Source organism: Carassius carassius, chromosome 5, assembly GCF_963082965.1.
Source record: "Carassius carassius chromosome 5, fCarCar2.1, whole genome shotgun sequence".
In the NCBI taxonomy this organism is placed as follows: domain Eukaryota; kingdom Metazoa; phylum Chordata; class Actinopteri; order Cypriniformes; family Cyprinidae; genus Carassius; species Carassius carassius.
In genome coordinates this window covers 40,360,255-40,377,932 of record NC_081759.1, presented here as the reverse complement: position 1 = coordinate 40,377,932, position 17,678 = coordinate 40,360,255, and the positions used below count along the sequence as shown (strand labels likewise).

Genomic DNA, 17,678 nt, shown 5'->3' with positions numbered 1-17,678 from the left:
CTATATCCATGTGGATAACAACATTAATATTAATGAACCTGACATGGATCCAAACAGGTTTGAGATGTTAAGACACTCAACCAAAGTAAAACGTGTTATAATAACCGTTATGCATCGCTCTGTTCTGTGACTTTGCTGTTGATTGCATTTCTCATGCTTGAATTCGAACCTTGTATCGCTGGTTGCGGCAGAAGCTGATGCAGTTCTGAATGGTGAGTTTGTTGGAGGTCTGGTAGCCTCCAGATAGAGGTGTTGGATCACCGCTGTCCTTAAAACAGCCCAGGTTACCAGGCACTGAAGGAGGAAGAGAGGGACATTCATTAAAAAACGTAAAAAAAAAAAAAAAGAAAAAAAGTTTGGGTTTTTACAGGAGTCTCTTCTGCTCATTAAGTTTGTTTAATAAAAAATACAGGAAAAAAGAATAATATTTGAAATATTATTATGATGTAAAATAACAATTTTCTATTTTAATATTCATTAAAATCTAATTTATTTCTGTGATGCAAAGCTGTATTTTCAGCATCATTCCTCCAGTCTTCAGTGTCACATGATCTTCATAAATCATAATAATATGATGATTTATTATCAGTGCTGGAAACTGTTGTGCTGCTTAAAATTTTGTTTTGGAACGTGATACTTCAGGATTCTTTGATGAAATAAAAGTTAAAAAGAACAGAATTTATTTAAAATAGAATGTTATTCTAACAATATACACTACATATCAAAAGTTTGGGGTCAGTAAATTTTTATTCTGTCTTATTTTTTGGAAAGAAATTAAACTTTTTATTCAGCGAGGATGTGTTAAATTGATAAGAAGTGATAGCAAAGATTTAGATTGTTAGAAAAGATTTATGTTTTGAATAAATGCTGTTCTTTTTAACTTTTTATTCAACAAATAATCCTGAAAAAGTATCATAGTTTAAACAATGAAAAATTATTTGTCAGCACAACTTTTGATAATTCTAATAATAAATCAGGATAAAATAATGATTTCTGAAGATCATGTGACACTGAAGACTGGAGTAATGATGATGGAAATTCAGCTTTGCATCACAGAAATAAATTACTTTTTAAAGTATATTAAAACAGAAACCATTATTTTGTATTGAAATAACATTTTGCAAGATTACTGTATTTTTCTGTGTTTTTGATCAAATAAATGCAGCCTTGATGAGCAGAAGAGACTCAAACCCAAACTTTTGTATTTCATTGGAAAACACGGCACAGGAATATTGGGGTCCATGTAAAAGATTAGCAACATCAGCCATAATTCAGTACAGTAACACTTGCAAATCATTAACTTCTCTCCGCTGGTAAATCGTCTGGAAACGTGTCTTGAGTTGTTTTGTGAACTATGATTAAAACAGCATGCATGGCCTGAACAGTGTGAGAATGGAGAGCGCTGGATGGCAATGTGCAAAAACCATTCATCACAACACATCCAGCACACACACACACACGCTTTCATGCACAACATGAATGGATTATTAGGATTTGTTTGTGCAAACGTAAGTGTATCTGTTCTATCAGAACAGTTCTGAAGAACATTCGGATGACGGTGTAAGTTAAACAGTGAAAGGTTTGATTGAAGACTGGTGATAAGGATTAAAAGAACCCTCTCAGAACTCATCTCGGCGCAAGTCAGCGCTCGCACAGGCCTCGTGCAAAGAAAATACAAAGAAAAGTTTCGTTTTCAAAGGGATACACGTTGAGGCCAACTCAGGCCACACACACTCTTATTGTATTGTGTCTTAAAGTGTTTATTAAAATATCTGATGCTGTTTGATGAACAGCGAAATTCAATAATCAAGTTCACACAGAACTCAAAACACAAACACAGATTAACTACTATGAGAGATTGTGACGGTGAAGCTCATCTCCATATGAACAAACATTTACAAAATCTGTTGGTTACTCTGCGAAAAAAAAAAAGAAAAAAAAAACATTTTCTTAGTATATTTTATTTTATTAGATTTTTCAATATCTAAAAAATTTTGGATCAAGATGCATTTACTTTGCAATTAAATTGACCTAAGATATTATGTCTGGGGTATTTACAAATATCATAATTGTGTTAGTCTTTGCTTAGAAAGCAAAGAACAAAAATGGTGCAAGGAAAATATTATTGTTTAGCCTTTGAATTAAGATAATTTTTCTTAGCCGCTTTTAAGCAAAAACGAGCAAACTTTTGATAGTTTTTTTTTTTTTAACAATACTTAATATATTAAGTAATTTTACATGTGAATGCATCTTGATTAAAATGTTTTTAGATATTTGTACTAGAAAAAAAAACAAAAATACTAAGGAAGGAAAAAATTTTGCACTGTACAATTCCTTGATACAAAAAACATTGCCATTTTACACCTTTAAAATGAAAAAGGTTGTTGTTGTTTTTGTACTGTACCTTTAAGAAATATTTCTACATACCCACACACTACAGTTTTTAGGGTTGGTAAGATTTTTACATGTTGTAGTCTTTTATGCTCATCATGGCTGCATGTATCAAAAATACAGTAAAAACTGTAATATTGTGACAAAAATATCTTGAAAATTATATCTATATTTTAAAATGTAATTTATTCCTGTAATGGTAAAGCAGCCATGAATACAGTCTTCAAATATTATGGTAATGCTTTACTTAAAGCCTTTTTGTATAATGCATAATAAAAGTAGTTTAGAAGCATTAATTAAGTATGCCTTGTGATGCAAATTATAATGCATTGTACAATCTCATGAATAATTGTAACCACACGTTAATACATTATAACACTTCTCAATTACACTATGCATTTTAAATTCAGGTATAATTATTAATGACAAGACATTATGAATAATTATAATGCATTATAATCTTAAATAATGCATTATCCATAAAGGCTTTAAGTAAAGTGCTACCAATATTTCTTACTATTATCAATGTTGAAAAAAGCTGCATCACATGTTTGTGGAAACCGTGATTTTTCAGGATTATTTGATGCATAGAAAAATTCAAAAGAACAGCATTTATTTGAAAAGGAAATCTCTGCTAACATTCAGTTGCATATGAATGAACGTATTAATGCCGCTGTGAAATATTCTCTATTATTAATTTTTGCAGCTTGGTTTTCGTAAGACGTCTGGGTGGATTAGGGAGGAAGTTTTGCGTCACGCTCAGCAGCTCAACATTTGTTCTGATTGGCTGATTGTACTACATGTGCAAAATGCGTCTCTTATTTCAAAAGAGTAAAGAAATGTGTGTGTTCCTTTATACATAAACGTATTATTCAAGATGTTGGAGACTTCAACAGACAAAGCCTGTGCAAATCCCAGAACTTCGCTGCTTGTCCAAACACATGCATGTACGATATAATCCACAGTCTGTTCCTCTCATTAATCAGAGTGTAAAAAACACCACGAAACACTGCAGTGCAGTGCATTCCTCCCCCTCGTAAATCTGCAACAATGTCCACATGCGCCTGCTCTAGTGGACTGGATCCGAAGATGATCCATCGCTGCCAGCCAGGAATTTCTGGGTGGGAATTAAATGGAAGTAATTATGATGGTTAGATAGAGGACAAAAGCTTTAATTACACTGATATACTCTGCTTTTACAGAGAACAATCTCATTTTTCACTCTCGGAAAGAGAGCATTTCTCTTGGCCGTTCCTTCAAATGCAAAGCTCTGAGCTTGAAAGCAGGACATTCTGCTCATGCAAGATTAAAGAGTGCAGGTCTTCTGCTCCTGACAGAGCGATTGCATTTTACCATCAATTTATCTGTCCTTAACCTCTCATCATGCACACGGTTTGCTTCCCAATGCACAAAGAAGGGCTCGTCTCTTTCACCAACACAGCTGCTGTTTTTCAGGTTAACTTACTTTAGAAAACTTCAAAAGAGGAGTGTAGTAAAGAACAAGGGTTCAACCTCACATATCCATGCTTTAAAAGTAATGCGATTGACTTCAAAGTGTAGAGTGGAATTTGAAGATTTTATAAGGCATTACGTGTGCTAATGTGCCTCGTTTAGACTGGATCGCGTCCAGAAACAGCTTGCAGGAAACACACACGCTCACAATAGAAAGATGCAACACACACATTGTATTTTTTTACAGCCAGGCCTGCATCTGCATCTCAAGAACTGGAGTCTTAAATTAAACACAGTTTGGAACGTGAATGGTTCCACTGGTGAAATGCAGAAAATTATTAAAGGCTTTGCAAAAACACTCTGTGATATTTGATGCTGCGCAGGCCCGTGATGAAATATCTATTCAGTGTTTTCTTCACGTTGTGGGTTTTATTGATGTACGGGGCGGCTCAGGAACACTGATGACAATCACAATTATGCCCTTGAGCAAGGCATCTGAGTTAGTTTACCGTAAATCACTTCAGAGGGAAACTATCTGCTAAATGATGACTAACTAACAAAGAAAGAAAACCCTTGCTTTACCTTGATGCACAGGTTAAAGGCATACGCCAAAAGAAAGTTAGGCCATGTCAAAGATTGAAATCATAGTGAAATTAACTTTGATGCTTGTTATCTCATAATTAGATTTCGAGACTTTAGCCTGGTTATTACAGACAGGCTCACAAATGTTAGGGACATTTTTATAGTTAGCTTAATAATTTTTAATTTAAAAAATGCAATAAAAATAAATGAAAAAGTTAAAGGAATTTTCAGATTATTGGAGAACTTTAAATACAACCTTTGTGTTTTTGTGATTAAAGTTATTCAATTATTGATTATAATGGCATGCATTATTTTTATTTGGAAAAAATGGATTGAAGAATCGTTCACAATGATCTAGAACACATAGGGTTAATTTATACTTCATGTTGACCAGTGTCATTGTTAACTAAAATTATTACAGATCATTTTTGTTAATTGAAATTAAGCTGAAATAGAATAAAAATAAATATTGGATAATTAAGTTAAACCTAATTTTTATAACTAAAATAAATCGGATATGATATAGAAAAACACAAAGATGAGAGAGAGACAGAACAATGGGGCATAGAAAAGAAATAGAAACAAAAAAAAATTAAAATAAAAAAAACTTTAATGTAAGATTTACTCTATGGGGGAAAAAGGTAAGTTCCTTATAGCCCAATGAAATATCAAATCAATTCATACAAACAGTAGTTGATGCATGAATTAATTAACATCAATAAATCATGAAATTGTTGAAGTGACCAGTCCGTGCTCTTTTGTAAGCGCACGTGGCATGCACTTATCAATATATCCAAGATCCAAGATGGCGCCGCACATGGCTGCTTCAGTGCTTGGCTCTCCAGTGTTTGTACTGTTTTTGTTCGTTTTTCCTGTTTTTTGTTTAACAAACACGATCAGTTTCACCAGGGATGAACTGCTGAACATTCGGCAGAACACACCACATGATATTTTTCCGGATTTCTATTATACAGACGTTTTACTGAACATTGTTATCGGAGGAGCAGCGGCGCTGATCAAACGCTTCAGGACGCGCAGACGGGGAAAGCGAGCGGGAGCGCTCGTCAGACTCAGGAAGCGCGGATTTCGAACGCCGTTGCCTAGCATCCATCTCGCAAATCTCCGCTCTCTACCCAACAAAACGGACGAACTCCTTCTGCTCTCTCGGACAAATAAGGATTTCTCCCACTCTGCTGCTCTGTGTTTCACGGAAACCTGGCTGAATGACGCCATACCGGACAGCGCACTCCATCTGCCGGGCTTTCAGCAGTTTAGAGCGGATCGCGACGCAGAATCAACGGGGAAATCGCGCGGCGGCGGGACATGCTTTTACATCAATGAACGGTGGTGTACAGATGTAACTGTGCTAAAGAAGACGTGCTGCTCAAATCTCGAAACGCTCTTCATTAACTGCAAGCCGTTCTATTCGCCGCGGGAGTTTCACTCGCTCATTCTGGTTAGTGTTTACATCCCTCCTCAAGCGCACGTGAGCTCAGCTTTACAGAAACTCGCTGAGCAGATCACAGACACAGAACAACAACACCCGGACTCTGTTTTAATCATTCTTGGGGACTTTAATAAAGCCAATCTCTCCCGTGAACTGCCAAAATACAGACAGCATGTTACCTGTCCCACCAGAGACAGTAATATACTGGATCACTGTTACACCACAATAAAGGATGCATATCACTCTGTTCCACGAGCAGCTTTGGGACGTTCTGATCACTGTCTGGTTCATCTTATACCGACCTACAAGCAGAAACTTAAATCTGCTAAACCTGTAGTAAAGACTGTGAAGAGATGGACCAGCGAAACAGAGCAGGATTTACAATCTTGTTTTGACATCACAGACTGGAGCGTTTTTGAAGCTGCTACCACCGATCTGGACGAACTCACAGAGACCGTAACATCCTATATTAGTTTCTGTGAGGATATATGCATTCCTACCAGGACTTATTTAACATTCAACAATGATAAGCCATGGTTTACAGTAAAACTCAGACACCTTCGTCAGGCCAAAGAGGATGCCTACAGAAATGGGGACAGGGTCTTGTACAATCAGGCCAGGAACACACTGAACAAAGAGATTAGAGCGGCTAAAAAGACCTACGCTAAAAAGTTGGAAGACCAGTTTACTTCCAACGACTCTACTTCAGTTTGGAGAGGACTGAGAGCCATCACAAACTACAAGACACCATCCCCTTGCACTGAGGCTAATCAACGACTTGCTAACGACCTGAATGAGTTTTATAGTAGATTTGAAACCCCCAACACCCCCTCTGACCATCTCCCTGCACAACCATTAACACCTCCTGCAATCCCCCTCTCCATACCTCCTGCTCTTCAAATCTGTGAAGATGATGTGCGCCAGGTCTTCAAGAAAAACAAAAGAAGAAAAGCACCAGGCCCAGATGGCGTTACACCAGCCTGTCTGAAAACCTGTGCTGACCAGCTGGCCCCCATCTTTTCACAGATCTTTAACAGATCTCTGGAGTTGTGTGAAGTGCCTTCCTGCTTCAAACGCTCAACCATAATCCCCATTCCAAAGAAACCCAAGATAACAGGACTTAACGACTACAGACCTGTGGCTCTAACGTCTGTCGTCATGAAGTCGTTTGAAAAACTGGTTCTGGCTTATCTGAAGGACATCACTGGACCCTTACTAGACCCCCTGCAGTTTGCGTACCGAGCAAACAGGTCCGTGGATGATGCAATCAACATGGCATTGCACTTCATCCTGCAACATCTGGACAAAACAGGGACTTATGTGAGGATCCTGTTTGTGGACTTTAGTTCGGCTTTCAACACCATCATCCCAACAACCCTCCAGACCAAACTGACCCAGCTTTCTGTTCCTAGCTCTATCTGTCAGTGGATCACCAGCTTTCTGACAGATAGGCAACAGTTAGTGAGACTGGGGAAATTCATGTCAAACAGCTGCTCCACCAACACTGGTGCCCCTCAGGGATGTGTTCTCTCCCCTCTGCTCTTCTCCCTGTACACCAACGACTGCACCTCTAAAGACCCCTCTGTCAAGCTCCTGAAGTTTGCAGACGACACTACAGTCATCGGCCTCATCCAGGACGGTGACGAGTCTGCTTACAGACAGGAGGTTGAGCAGCTGGCTGTCTGGTGCAGTCTTAACAACCTGGAGCTGAACACGCTCAAAACAGTGGAGATGACTGTGGACTTTAGGAGAAACCCCCCTGCACTTTCCCCACTCACCATCATGAACAGCACTGTGACTGCAGTGGAGTCATTCAGATTCCTGGGAACCACCATCTCTCAGGACCTGAAGTGGGACAATCACATTGGCTCCATTGTGAAAAAAGCCCAACAAAGGTTGTACTTCCTTCGCCAGCTGAGGAAGTTTAACCTGCCACAGGAGCTGCTGAAACAGTTCTACTCAGCCGTCATTGAGTCAGTTCTGTGTACTTCAATTACTGTCTGGTTTGGTTCAGCTACAAAATCAGATATCAGAAAACTACAGAGAACTGTTCGGACTGCTGAAAGGATTATTGGTGCTCCCCTGCCCACCCTCCAAGAACTGTACACATCCAGAGTGAGGAAAAGGACTCAGAAAATCACTCTGGATCCCTCACATCCAAGTCACCCCATCTTTGAACTTTTGCCATCTGGCCGGCGCCTCAAAACCGCAAATACAAGAACAGCAAGGCACAAGAATAGTTTCTTCCCCCAGGCAATCTACCTCATGAACAGTTAAATGTTTCCCACTTAAACTTATGCAAAAATGTGCAATATCCTTATATTTATTTGTTACCCCTCCATCCTAGAACATTCCTGCATCTCACTCAATCCTATTCCATTATCATTTATAGCACAATTGTTTATACACTTATTTATTTGCCAATTTGTAAATCTCCTGTAAATTTTTTTTTTTTTTTTTTTTTTTGTCTGTGTGTTGTTGTCTCTGTTTACTGGAAGCTTATGTCACTAAAACAAATTCCTTGTATGCGCAAGCATACTTGGCAATAAAGCTCTTTCTGATTCTGATTCTGATTCTGATTATATATTTCCAGTTCAAGCCCAGATCCTTCATCACAAAGCCACCAGCTGTCTGCTTTTCCCAATAACCCTCTTCTGAGGAGTCTTCAAAATCTCGAGAGCGCCAGTATATTCTCCAGAGCAGAACCGATGGTTTCTGGCCTTATATCGCACATCTTATCTCGGCCGCGGTTGACTCATCCATGCTTTTCACAATTCAGATTTTCATTATTGCGGGGTGACGCAAGAGTGATAGACATGTCACAAGTCTGCTGAAGCGGAGAGCGGACATAATGGCTTTCAAAAGGCGAGGAAGAGAGAGAGAGACTGACAAAAGGAAGAAGGAAAGAAACACCCAGATAACAAACGCAACAGAATCAAACGCTGCGCTCCTTGGCAGAAACAACAGATAAGCGTGTCTCTGAGAGGGCCTCTTTCATTCTCTCTCCGTGTTATTAAAATAAGGTAATTACAGACATAAATTCAGATGACATCTGTGGTGCGTTTTTCCTCTTTCTTATTTTGCAGAGGATTGTGGGTGTTTCTCTTTTTTTCCAAAATACATTCATAAGTTCTTTTCTGTGCCACACCCTTCAGACACTGCCAGGAACACGTTTAGTCGAGAGCCGAGAGAAGGGGTGAAATAATAAAGAGACGTCTTGTTGTTGCTAATAAGACATTCTGAATGTTTAAAGGGACGGTTCAGCCAAACACTGAAATTCTGGCATCATTTGTTCACCATGTTTATTCAGCCACATGGCATTCTTTCTTCCTTATAGAGCACAGCAGGAGAAATTGCAATAATGTGTCAGTCGCTGTTTTCCAAGTAGCAACAATTAATAGGAATCTTATGCTTCAAAAAGGAGGTGAAAATACACCATAACAGTATCATAAATGTTTTGTCATAGGACCCCTACAGGGCCAGAAGGGAATGCTAAGGGGTCCGAAAAGAAAGTTATTTACAAATAAATGCATAATAAATACATCTTACAATAACAGAGTGAGTAAAAGTACTAATGCAAATAGAAAAATTCACAATATAAAAAAAAGTAAATAAAAAATATTTTCTGAAGGTGAAAATTCAACTTTGCCATCAAAGGAATAAATTGCATCTTGTTTTATGTTTTAAAATACAATACAAAGATTACAGATTTTCAATAAATGAATGCAGCATTGAAGTGCAAGAGACTTCTTTCAAAAACATTTAAAAATCCTCAAATTTTACACATACACATTATATTCCATATCCGATTACTCATCGAGCAATGTTGTGCATCTAGTCAACTGATACTATGAAACCAACCTAAATCAGAATAATGATTTATTTATGAATCAGACATGGCTACTATTCCTGGATGCATAAATATAGCACTGGAACAGGGCAAAATGTCAACACTTCCAGTTAATAATAATAAAGCATGTACATCTTCAGAAGCTTTTCTGAGACTTTAGAAGATCCTGTTCCAAATTCACTGCATGATAAAGAACCATCAGTACAAGACCGATCAGTTGTGTATTGCACAAATGAAAAAAAAATTTAAATGGGTTTGGAAAGAGAGTAAATAATTACTGACTGAATTTTCCTTGTTTTCTTTTTCTAGTACTGTTTATGACTAGAGCAGTCTGAACTCGTTAATGTAAAGGTAGAAAGGCTAAATATGGGTCATATAATAATAATGATGTTTGTGTGTGACTTCCCATTTTCCACAGGCATCTGATTGTGCCAGCACACAGCGTGTTGATTTACTGAAATAATAAGCCTGAACAGATTAGAAAACATCTAATTTTGGGTAGTCCACATACACAAGCCCACACATAAGATACCTCCCACCAACAGGTTTATTCCACAGACGTATTCCTCTCAACACAAACTCATTAACACATGTACGCTCGTGTCAACACCTCGTTCTCTCGAGAGGCGTTCACACTGACAGCAGGTTTACTGCTGCAGGTCACTTGGTTGCTGATAGTATTGCACTGTAGTAGGCATTGCTATTGTTTGATGCTTAAACGCTGGTGGGCTGACGGTATCAATGAATAAATCAACATCTTGGAATGCCCACGGTTTTTATTATGCCTATGTGGGCAGATACAAGTCTTCTTCTTATATCTTGTTCCTGTGGCTCAGTGGTAGAACATTGCATTAGCAGCGCAAAAGGTTGTGGGTTCGATTCCCAAGAAACACATGTTAGTTAAAAAAAGTTAGTCTCTGTGGATGAAAGTGTCTACTAAATGTATTTATTTATACAACAGTGAAACTGATCACAAACGTCTTCCTACTGTCTATTTTTTATTTTGTTATGTTGATATTTAGGGAATAGGATGCTTAATGACGAATAAAATAATATCAGCCATTTCTATTTTGTTATTTAGTAATACCATCTTTAATAATACATTTTAATGGGAAATTGTTATTAATAAAATTAATGAATATTCAATCAAATTTGGAACATTTATTCATTCAAAAGACTCATTTGCATCAAGTTCAGCTTTCTTCAACTTTGCCACATTGATGGAAACTACTTCAATTAATCTTTTTTTACATTTTATGCATATTTATTTTATCAAAGTGCACTGAATAAATGACATCTTCGTTGTTATTGGTCGCTGCCACTTCAAGTTGTGTCTCATATGAATGAAGTCTCACTTCAAATCATTATTGCACATTGAAAATGATTTCCGGTTGCTGTCATTATAAACACAGCTTCAGAGGAACACAGTGCATTATGGGTAGAGGAGGGTTTTTAAACACCAGCAATTATCTAGTTTTAGTCCTGCACTTCACAGTTCATTGTAAAACACCTATAAAAGACTATATTAAGCATCTGGGGTTGGCTGATTTGTTGGTAAAGCATTCAAAAGCGTCCTCACATCCTCTTTTCTGCTTTTGGATCAACTTGTCTGTCATTGATTCAGACACTTAAGTTGTGTTCCTGTTTTGGCAGGCTCCCTCCTGCTACAGACACACTTACCCAGCCCAGAGTACATGTGTTTTGGTTTAACTTTTGTTCCCTTTTTTACATTACGACAGCTGGATCTGCTTCGGAGTGAAATTAATTTGTTGATGTTGTGGATCATTCCATAAAAAACAAGACTATTAATACGCTTTCATTTTCTGCTCGGGGGAATTTGACAGTGTAGCTTTGTTTATAAGGCAGGCGTTTCTCACTGAGCTTTTGTTTGTGTTATGCCGAACTTTACCCACGAGCTGAGCGTCTATCATACATTTAGCAACTGAGATTTACACTGGGAGAGAGAGAAAGTGAACAAGTCAACAGGGTCGTTGCAAACATCTTGAGTATAAACCTACGACATGCAAGGAACACAAACAATACTTTAACAGCGGACACATGCTGCGCAACTTCATGGCATACTTTCCCATGCCTTTCCCATTTGCAAGGTGGCAGGCACATTGCGCTCGTCGTGCCTGAGGCCGTGTTATGACAAATGAAGACGAGATCAATGCTTTTCACCGCCACCGCCTTCGGGCGGCAACTGCATGCTTAATTAAAGATTGAGGGAGGTGTTCTCAATAGAAACAGCATAATGAAAGTGTGTTCAAACAGCAGGAATGAACATTGAAAAGAGCTGCATTGCTCATCCCTCGCTGGACCTGCCTTGGGTCATGAGGTGCAAAAACAGCACCTGTCTCTGATCTCCCAAAACACAACATCTGCTCCGTGGGGGAAGGAAAAAACAGACATTTGCACTTTCATCAGTTAGCTCAATCATTCATGAGATAAAAGGTGCCTTGATAAAGAAGAAGGAATGCATATGACCGTATCTGTGTGTGCATTTGAAGGAAAAATTATAATTAAAAAATCTGCATTCGAACTGCACATGCAATGATGAATCAAAGCATGCACAACCAGTGCACTATTAACTGCAGCTTGAATGGCTCTTAAGTGTCAGTATTGCCCAACCACCGAAGCCCACTGATTCCTGAAGGACTCTTTAAGAGTTGCTTTTTTATTCCATGCCTGTTTTACAGTGTCAATGTGTCTTCTCATCTGTTATTGTGGGACGTTAAAGAGCAAATCCAAGCAAAACCAATCATCACACACAACTGTGAGCAACAGCTGAGCATGAACGTTGATTAAAGACAGGTTCACTTTAACAGGTGCTGTTGTTGTTCACATTCAGAAAATCAACAAACCCGTGAGGAATGCGGCCGGTTCTTTCATGACTCTCACTTGACTGTTAACCATCCCAATTATTTGGCACCAAACCTACATACTGAATGTTTGCTTACTATAAAAGAGCACAGAGTGAAAGTAAACATGTCCCATCATGTTAATCTGCACATTGAGTGATCTGAATCAGTTACATGCAAGATACCATTTCACTCTTTATAAATCAGAGTGTCATATACTGTGCATTAACAGCCATTTCTAATAAACATTAATCCACTCCACTACAGACGAGAGATCCTACAGTATGTAGTTATGCAACATCCTTTTTCTTGATATTATGAAACAATACATAAATATGCATGTGTGTGTGTGTGTGTGTGTGTGTGTGTGTGTGTGTGTGTGTGTGTGTGTGTGTGTGTGTTGGTAAAAAAGACAATAAGTCTACAGAAGGTTAAAATGATAAGACATCTAAGACAGGTTACTGTTATTAAGAAAACAAAACAACACCTAAACAGAACAAACAGGGGAGAAAGTCTGCCTCCCTCATATGTACTGCAAAGATAAGTGTCATTTTGCACTTGACAGAATGCATAACGGAGATTGGGCTAATTCTGTAACAAATAGTGAAAGGTGTGTGTACGCATGTCGATTGTGATGCTACAGTTGCACTGACTGCTTTCTGACTGTAAAGCATAACGACTGCCTGGAGCTAAAAAGTCCAACAAATCACCTTGCTTTCATTGCCAACACTGTGGGTATAGTGGCTTTAGGGTACCACCCAAGACCCAAGACCCATCTAATGATATGCAAACTGAAACGGGAGCTTGTGGAGGGCTGTACTTAATAGGGGCGATGCCCTGATAGCTCACGGGAATCTGGGACATGAAAAAAATCAGATGGTTACAAGCTGAAACACATTAACGGTAAACCAGACTCAAATCAGTGAGAGCCTAACACAGAAGACAACTGGCTGTGACAAAAGCTGTCCTAAATTTGCCTACCATTGAAGACGGTCTCAGCCTTAGGGGCATTAGTCGGAGGGGCTTTGTTAGCTCCAAAAAGGGCAGAGAGATAAGAGGCACCCAGACAGATTAATGAGTGCATGGCACTTTTGGAAAATGGGTCAGTGAGTGTAATTGTGCTGGACAGTGAGTACGGCTCTTATTTGTGCAACTGGCGATGAAGCTGGAATATTAAGATAAAGTCACGCATCACAACCCTAAGATGGGCTATAAAACTTTGAGAAGTAGGGGTGTAACGATTCACTCGTTTTCTCGATGCATCGATTACAAACCCTGTCGATTCATATGCATCGATCTTGAAACATGATTTTTGAATCGTGAATCACCGATCTTGGACAGTAATCGATTCAAAATGCTAAGAATCGAATGAATCTCGATTTCTATAGCGATTCAATACTTTCAAAATGTATACACATTAAATTACTACATGCACGAATTAACGGAGACCTTGAAGAGTGTTCGTGAATCGTGCCTCTTATCTGTCCTTCACGCGCTCCACTGTTTACCGCCTGAGACTGTCACAGGATTGCGCTCGCACTCCGTTCGTCTCAGACGCAGCTGACGTGTGATCTATATGACTCGTGGCCAGTAATGCTAACGTGAAATAGTTTTACTTTTCTGTAGTTTGTCAATGGCTCTCTGCATCTTAGGCTATATCTGCAGCTAAACTGAATAAAAGCAGAATGAACTGATGAAACTAAAAAAAACTCACAAACAATTTATGAATGATGCAGTGCTAATTGACATTTATTACAGTACAGAAACTATAGTATAAAGTATATTTTCTACCTTATTCTGTGCAGAAAATTTAAATAATTGCTAATTAAATGTAGCCTAGTATATAAAACAATCATAAAATTGCCATTAGGAAAAAAAATATCGATTACAAATGATTGATTATTGTCCAGCAGTGTATTTGATTTATTACAGCTAATTAAAAGTAATTAAAAAAGAAGATAATTCCTTGTAAAAAAAATAAAAATAAATAGTAATAATAATAATAATTATTATTATTATTATTATTATTATTATTATTATTATTATATAGGCTACATACATAAAATGATTGTATTTGACATTTCTGTCACTTCTGAAATTATGGCTACGCCCCTGGTGTGTCAAAATGTTAGCTTATACATAATACTCTTTAAGCTCTTTTTTAAAAACTTGGCTTACATACATTTTTACGTATGCCATGTCGCATCATTAAACTATCATTTAACAATGGACAAAAGGTTTTTTTTTTTTTCTAACCTATGGTTCTCCAACCATAAATGCTACTGTAATTTGCCCCCTGACTAAGCATTTAAAGAATTTAGTAGAAGCATTTGAATAATCCCGTGAATGCACTTAAAGAATGCAGAATCGAATCGTTATAATCGAATCGAATTTAATTGTGAATCGAATTTAATTGAATCTTTCTAAAATTGCAAAAATTGTTCTTGAATCGAATCGAAAACCTATGAATCGTAATCGAATCGAATCGCTGCCTTGCCAAAGATTCACAGCCCTATTGAGAAGTTTTATTTATTAAAAATACAATAAAAACAGTAACACTGTGAAAAATGATTACCATATAAAATATGTTATGTTATCTATTTTAATATATTTTAAATCATTACTTCAGTCTTCAGTTTCAGAAATAACATTTAAATATGCAGATTTGATGTTCAAGAAACATTTCTTTAATATTATCAATGTTCTTATAATAAATTCAAAATATTTTTCTTCAAACTTTGATAAAACCTTTTAGGATTCTTTGAAAGAAATAGAAAGTTAAAAGCAACATTTATTCGAAATAGAAATGCTTTACTACCACTTTTGATCAATTATCAATAATGCATCCTTGCTGAAACTAAAAATAATAAAAATAATAATCTTAATAGTAAGATTATAGATAGTGTAAGCCTTTCAGAAAACATAAAATTTTAAATTAAATTAAATTAAATTAAATTAAATTAAATTAAATTAAATTAAATTAAATTAAATTAAATTAAATTAAAATGGGTAGTAAAAATTAGAAATGAATCACTGTAGGACCATAAAACAAAATTAATTTTTGAACTGAATACTTTTTATTTTGTTTGCATCATATTATGGACAATAACTTTGGAATCACGGATTCCTGAAACAATTTTAGAGCAAATAAATCAAGCATGAATTGCTCTAGTGGTCATTAAATGCATACTTTTTAAAAATCACATTACTTTTTTTTCTAATTAACTGAGCTACATTAACATGTTAAATTGACTGCCCTAATTTATGCATTTGCTTGTCATGATGATATGCTGGGAGAATTTCAGACTGAGCTCTAACTACTTAGACTGTTTTTCTGGTGTATGACACAGCTGTTCAGTTTGTATTCACATCCTACCCATCCTGTGATACTATGTGTCAGCTCTTGTTTATGGGGTGTGATTACTGAGATGAAACTGAGGACTAGATTACTTACACACGCACACAAACACAAACACACACACGCACACACACACACACACACACACACATTCTGTTTCTCTGCCAGTACAGTAGAAAACTCACTTATAGTATAGTGGGATTATACGAATCTCATTGGCAGGAAAATGAGTTTGCACTCGTATACACATGCACACACACACACAAAGACTTATTCACTAATACAAAGAAAGAAAGAAAGTTAGAAAGAAAGAAAAAAAGAGAGGAAGAAAGAAAACTCTGCACTGATTATATGAAACAATCTTGAATACGGGTTAAGACAAATTAATTATCAATCTAATGTTTTGCGGTAAACACAATACACACACAGACTCTTGTATACAATCTCTGGGTGGAGAAGAGAAAAACATCAAATGACGCACAAACAAACATATCTGTGCATGCTGGAAAAGTCAGATTTTTTTGATGAAGCAATTAAAGTCCTTTCCAAAAATGCGGTTTTGCGTAATCCAGATTAGTTAGATTAGTTTCCGTAATCCAGATGCTAGGAATTTGTATTTAGCTTAGTTCCTTATTAAACGTGTGCTCATTGTTCATTATAGTTTCTATGTTATTTTCAATGTTAATGCTTACTTTGGCAGGTGGGAATATCACAGTATTTCCAGTAGATTCCGTCCTCGAGATCTGCGATATAACACCACGGCCGAACATCTCCATCTGGGTTCCTGTGGAAGAAAGACAGACTGTTAAAATCAATGCGACTCTGAAACTGTAAACGATTTGAACTAAAGTAGATCAACAATGTTTTCCCTTTTAAAAGAAGTCGTATTTTATGATAGATGCTACTAACAAACTTTATTGAGGTGATTTGAAGTGACAAATTTTTCAAAATAAATTGACAAATGACTTGTCTTTATCAATGAATCACTGAATAATTAATTCAAGCATTCAAAAATAATTATTCATACAGAAACTATTGTTCATGTGATGTTTAAATATTTACAGTATGCTTAAAAGGCATAATATTTCTATATTATATATATATCATATTAGTTTGTCTTAATGTAGGCTGTATTTATTTGATTTTAAATACAATAAAAACAGTAATACTGTAAAATATTGTAACAAATTCTATGTTAATGTGTTTTAAAATGTAATGTATTCAAAGCTGAATCTTCAGCACCATTACTTCAGTCTTCAATGCCACAGAAATATGCTAATCTGCTGCTCAAGAAACATTTCTGATTATCAATGTTGAAAACAGTTATTAAGCTTGTGGAAACTGCGCTACATTGTTTTCTTTGCTCATTGATGAACTGAGCATGCACAAGAGCAGCAATTATTTGAAATTATAGCCTATATTTTTGTAACATTATAAATGGCCTTACTGTCGGATAGTTACGGTCCTTGATTCTGATTGGTTGAGCCATGTTCAAAACTGTTGTAAATTACTCTACAAAGTAACATACACCTTTGTTTACATTTGTGTGTTGCTCAGTAACCACTTTGTTGGGAACACAGCTGATTCTGAGGAACTACACTGTTTAGCAGAAGACAAATTTTTTTATCAGTACACTTTATTTGCAGTTTTATTTTGTGAAACCTTGCTACGTATATGGAATAACCGTTTTATAAAAGCAATAAACCCTGTGAAGCTGTGGTTTACAGTGAATTTATA

The 17,678-nt window shown here is 36.7% G+C and overlaps 1 protein-coding gene across 2 annotated transcripts in view; it reads right to left on the bottom strand.

Moving 5' to 3' along the window:
• LOC132141612 (kremen protein 1-like) overlaps positions 1–17,678 on the bottom strand; it is a 63,026-nt gene that overhangs the window by 7,068 nt on the left and 38,280 nt on the right. For both annotated transcript variants that reach the window (XM_059551295.1, XM_059551294.1), the window contains exons 3-4: positions 16,634–16,725; positions 170–294 (exon numbers count right to left, since the gene is read on the bottom strand). In XM_059551295.1, coding sequence (XP_059407278.1) covers positions 170–294; positions 16,634–16,725 — 217 coding nt within the window. The remainder of the gene's footprint in view (positions 1–169; positions 295–16,633; positions 16,726–17,678) is intronic.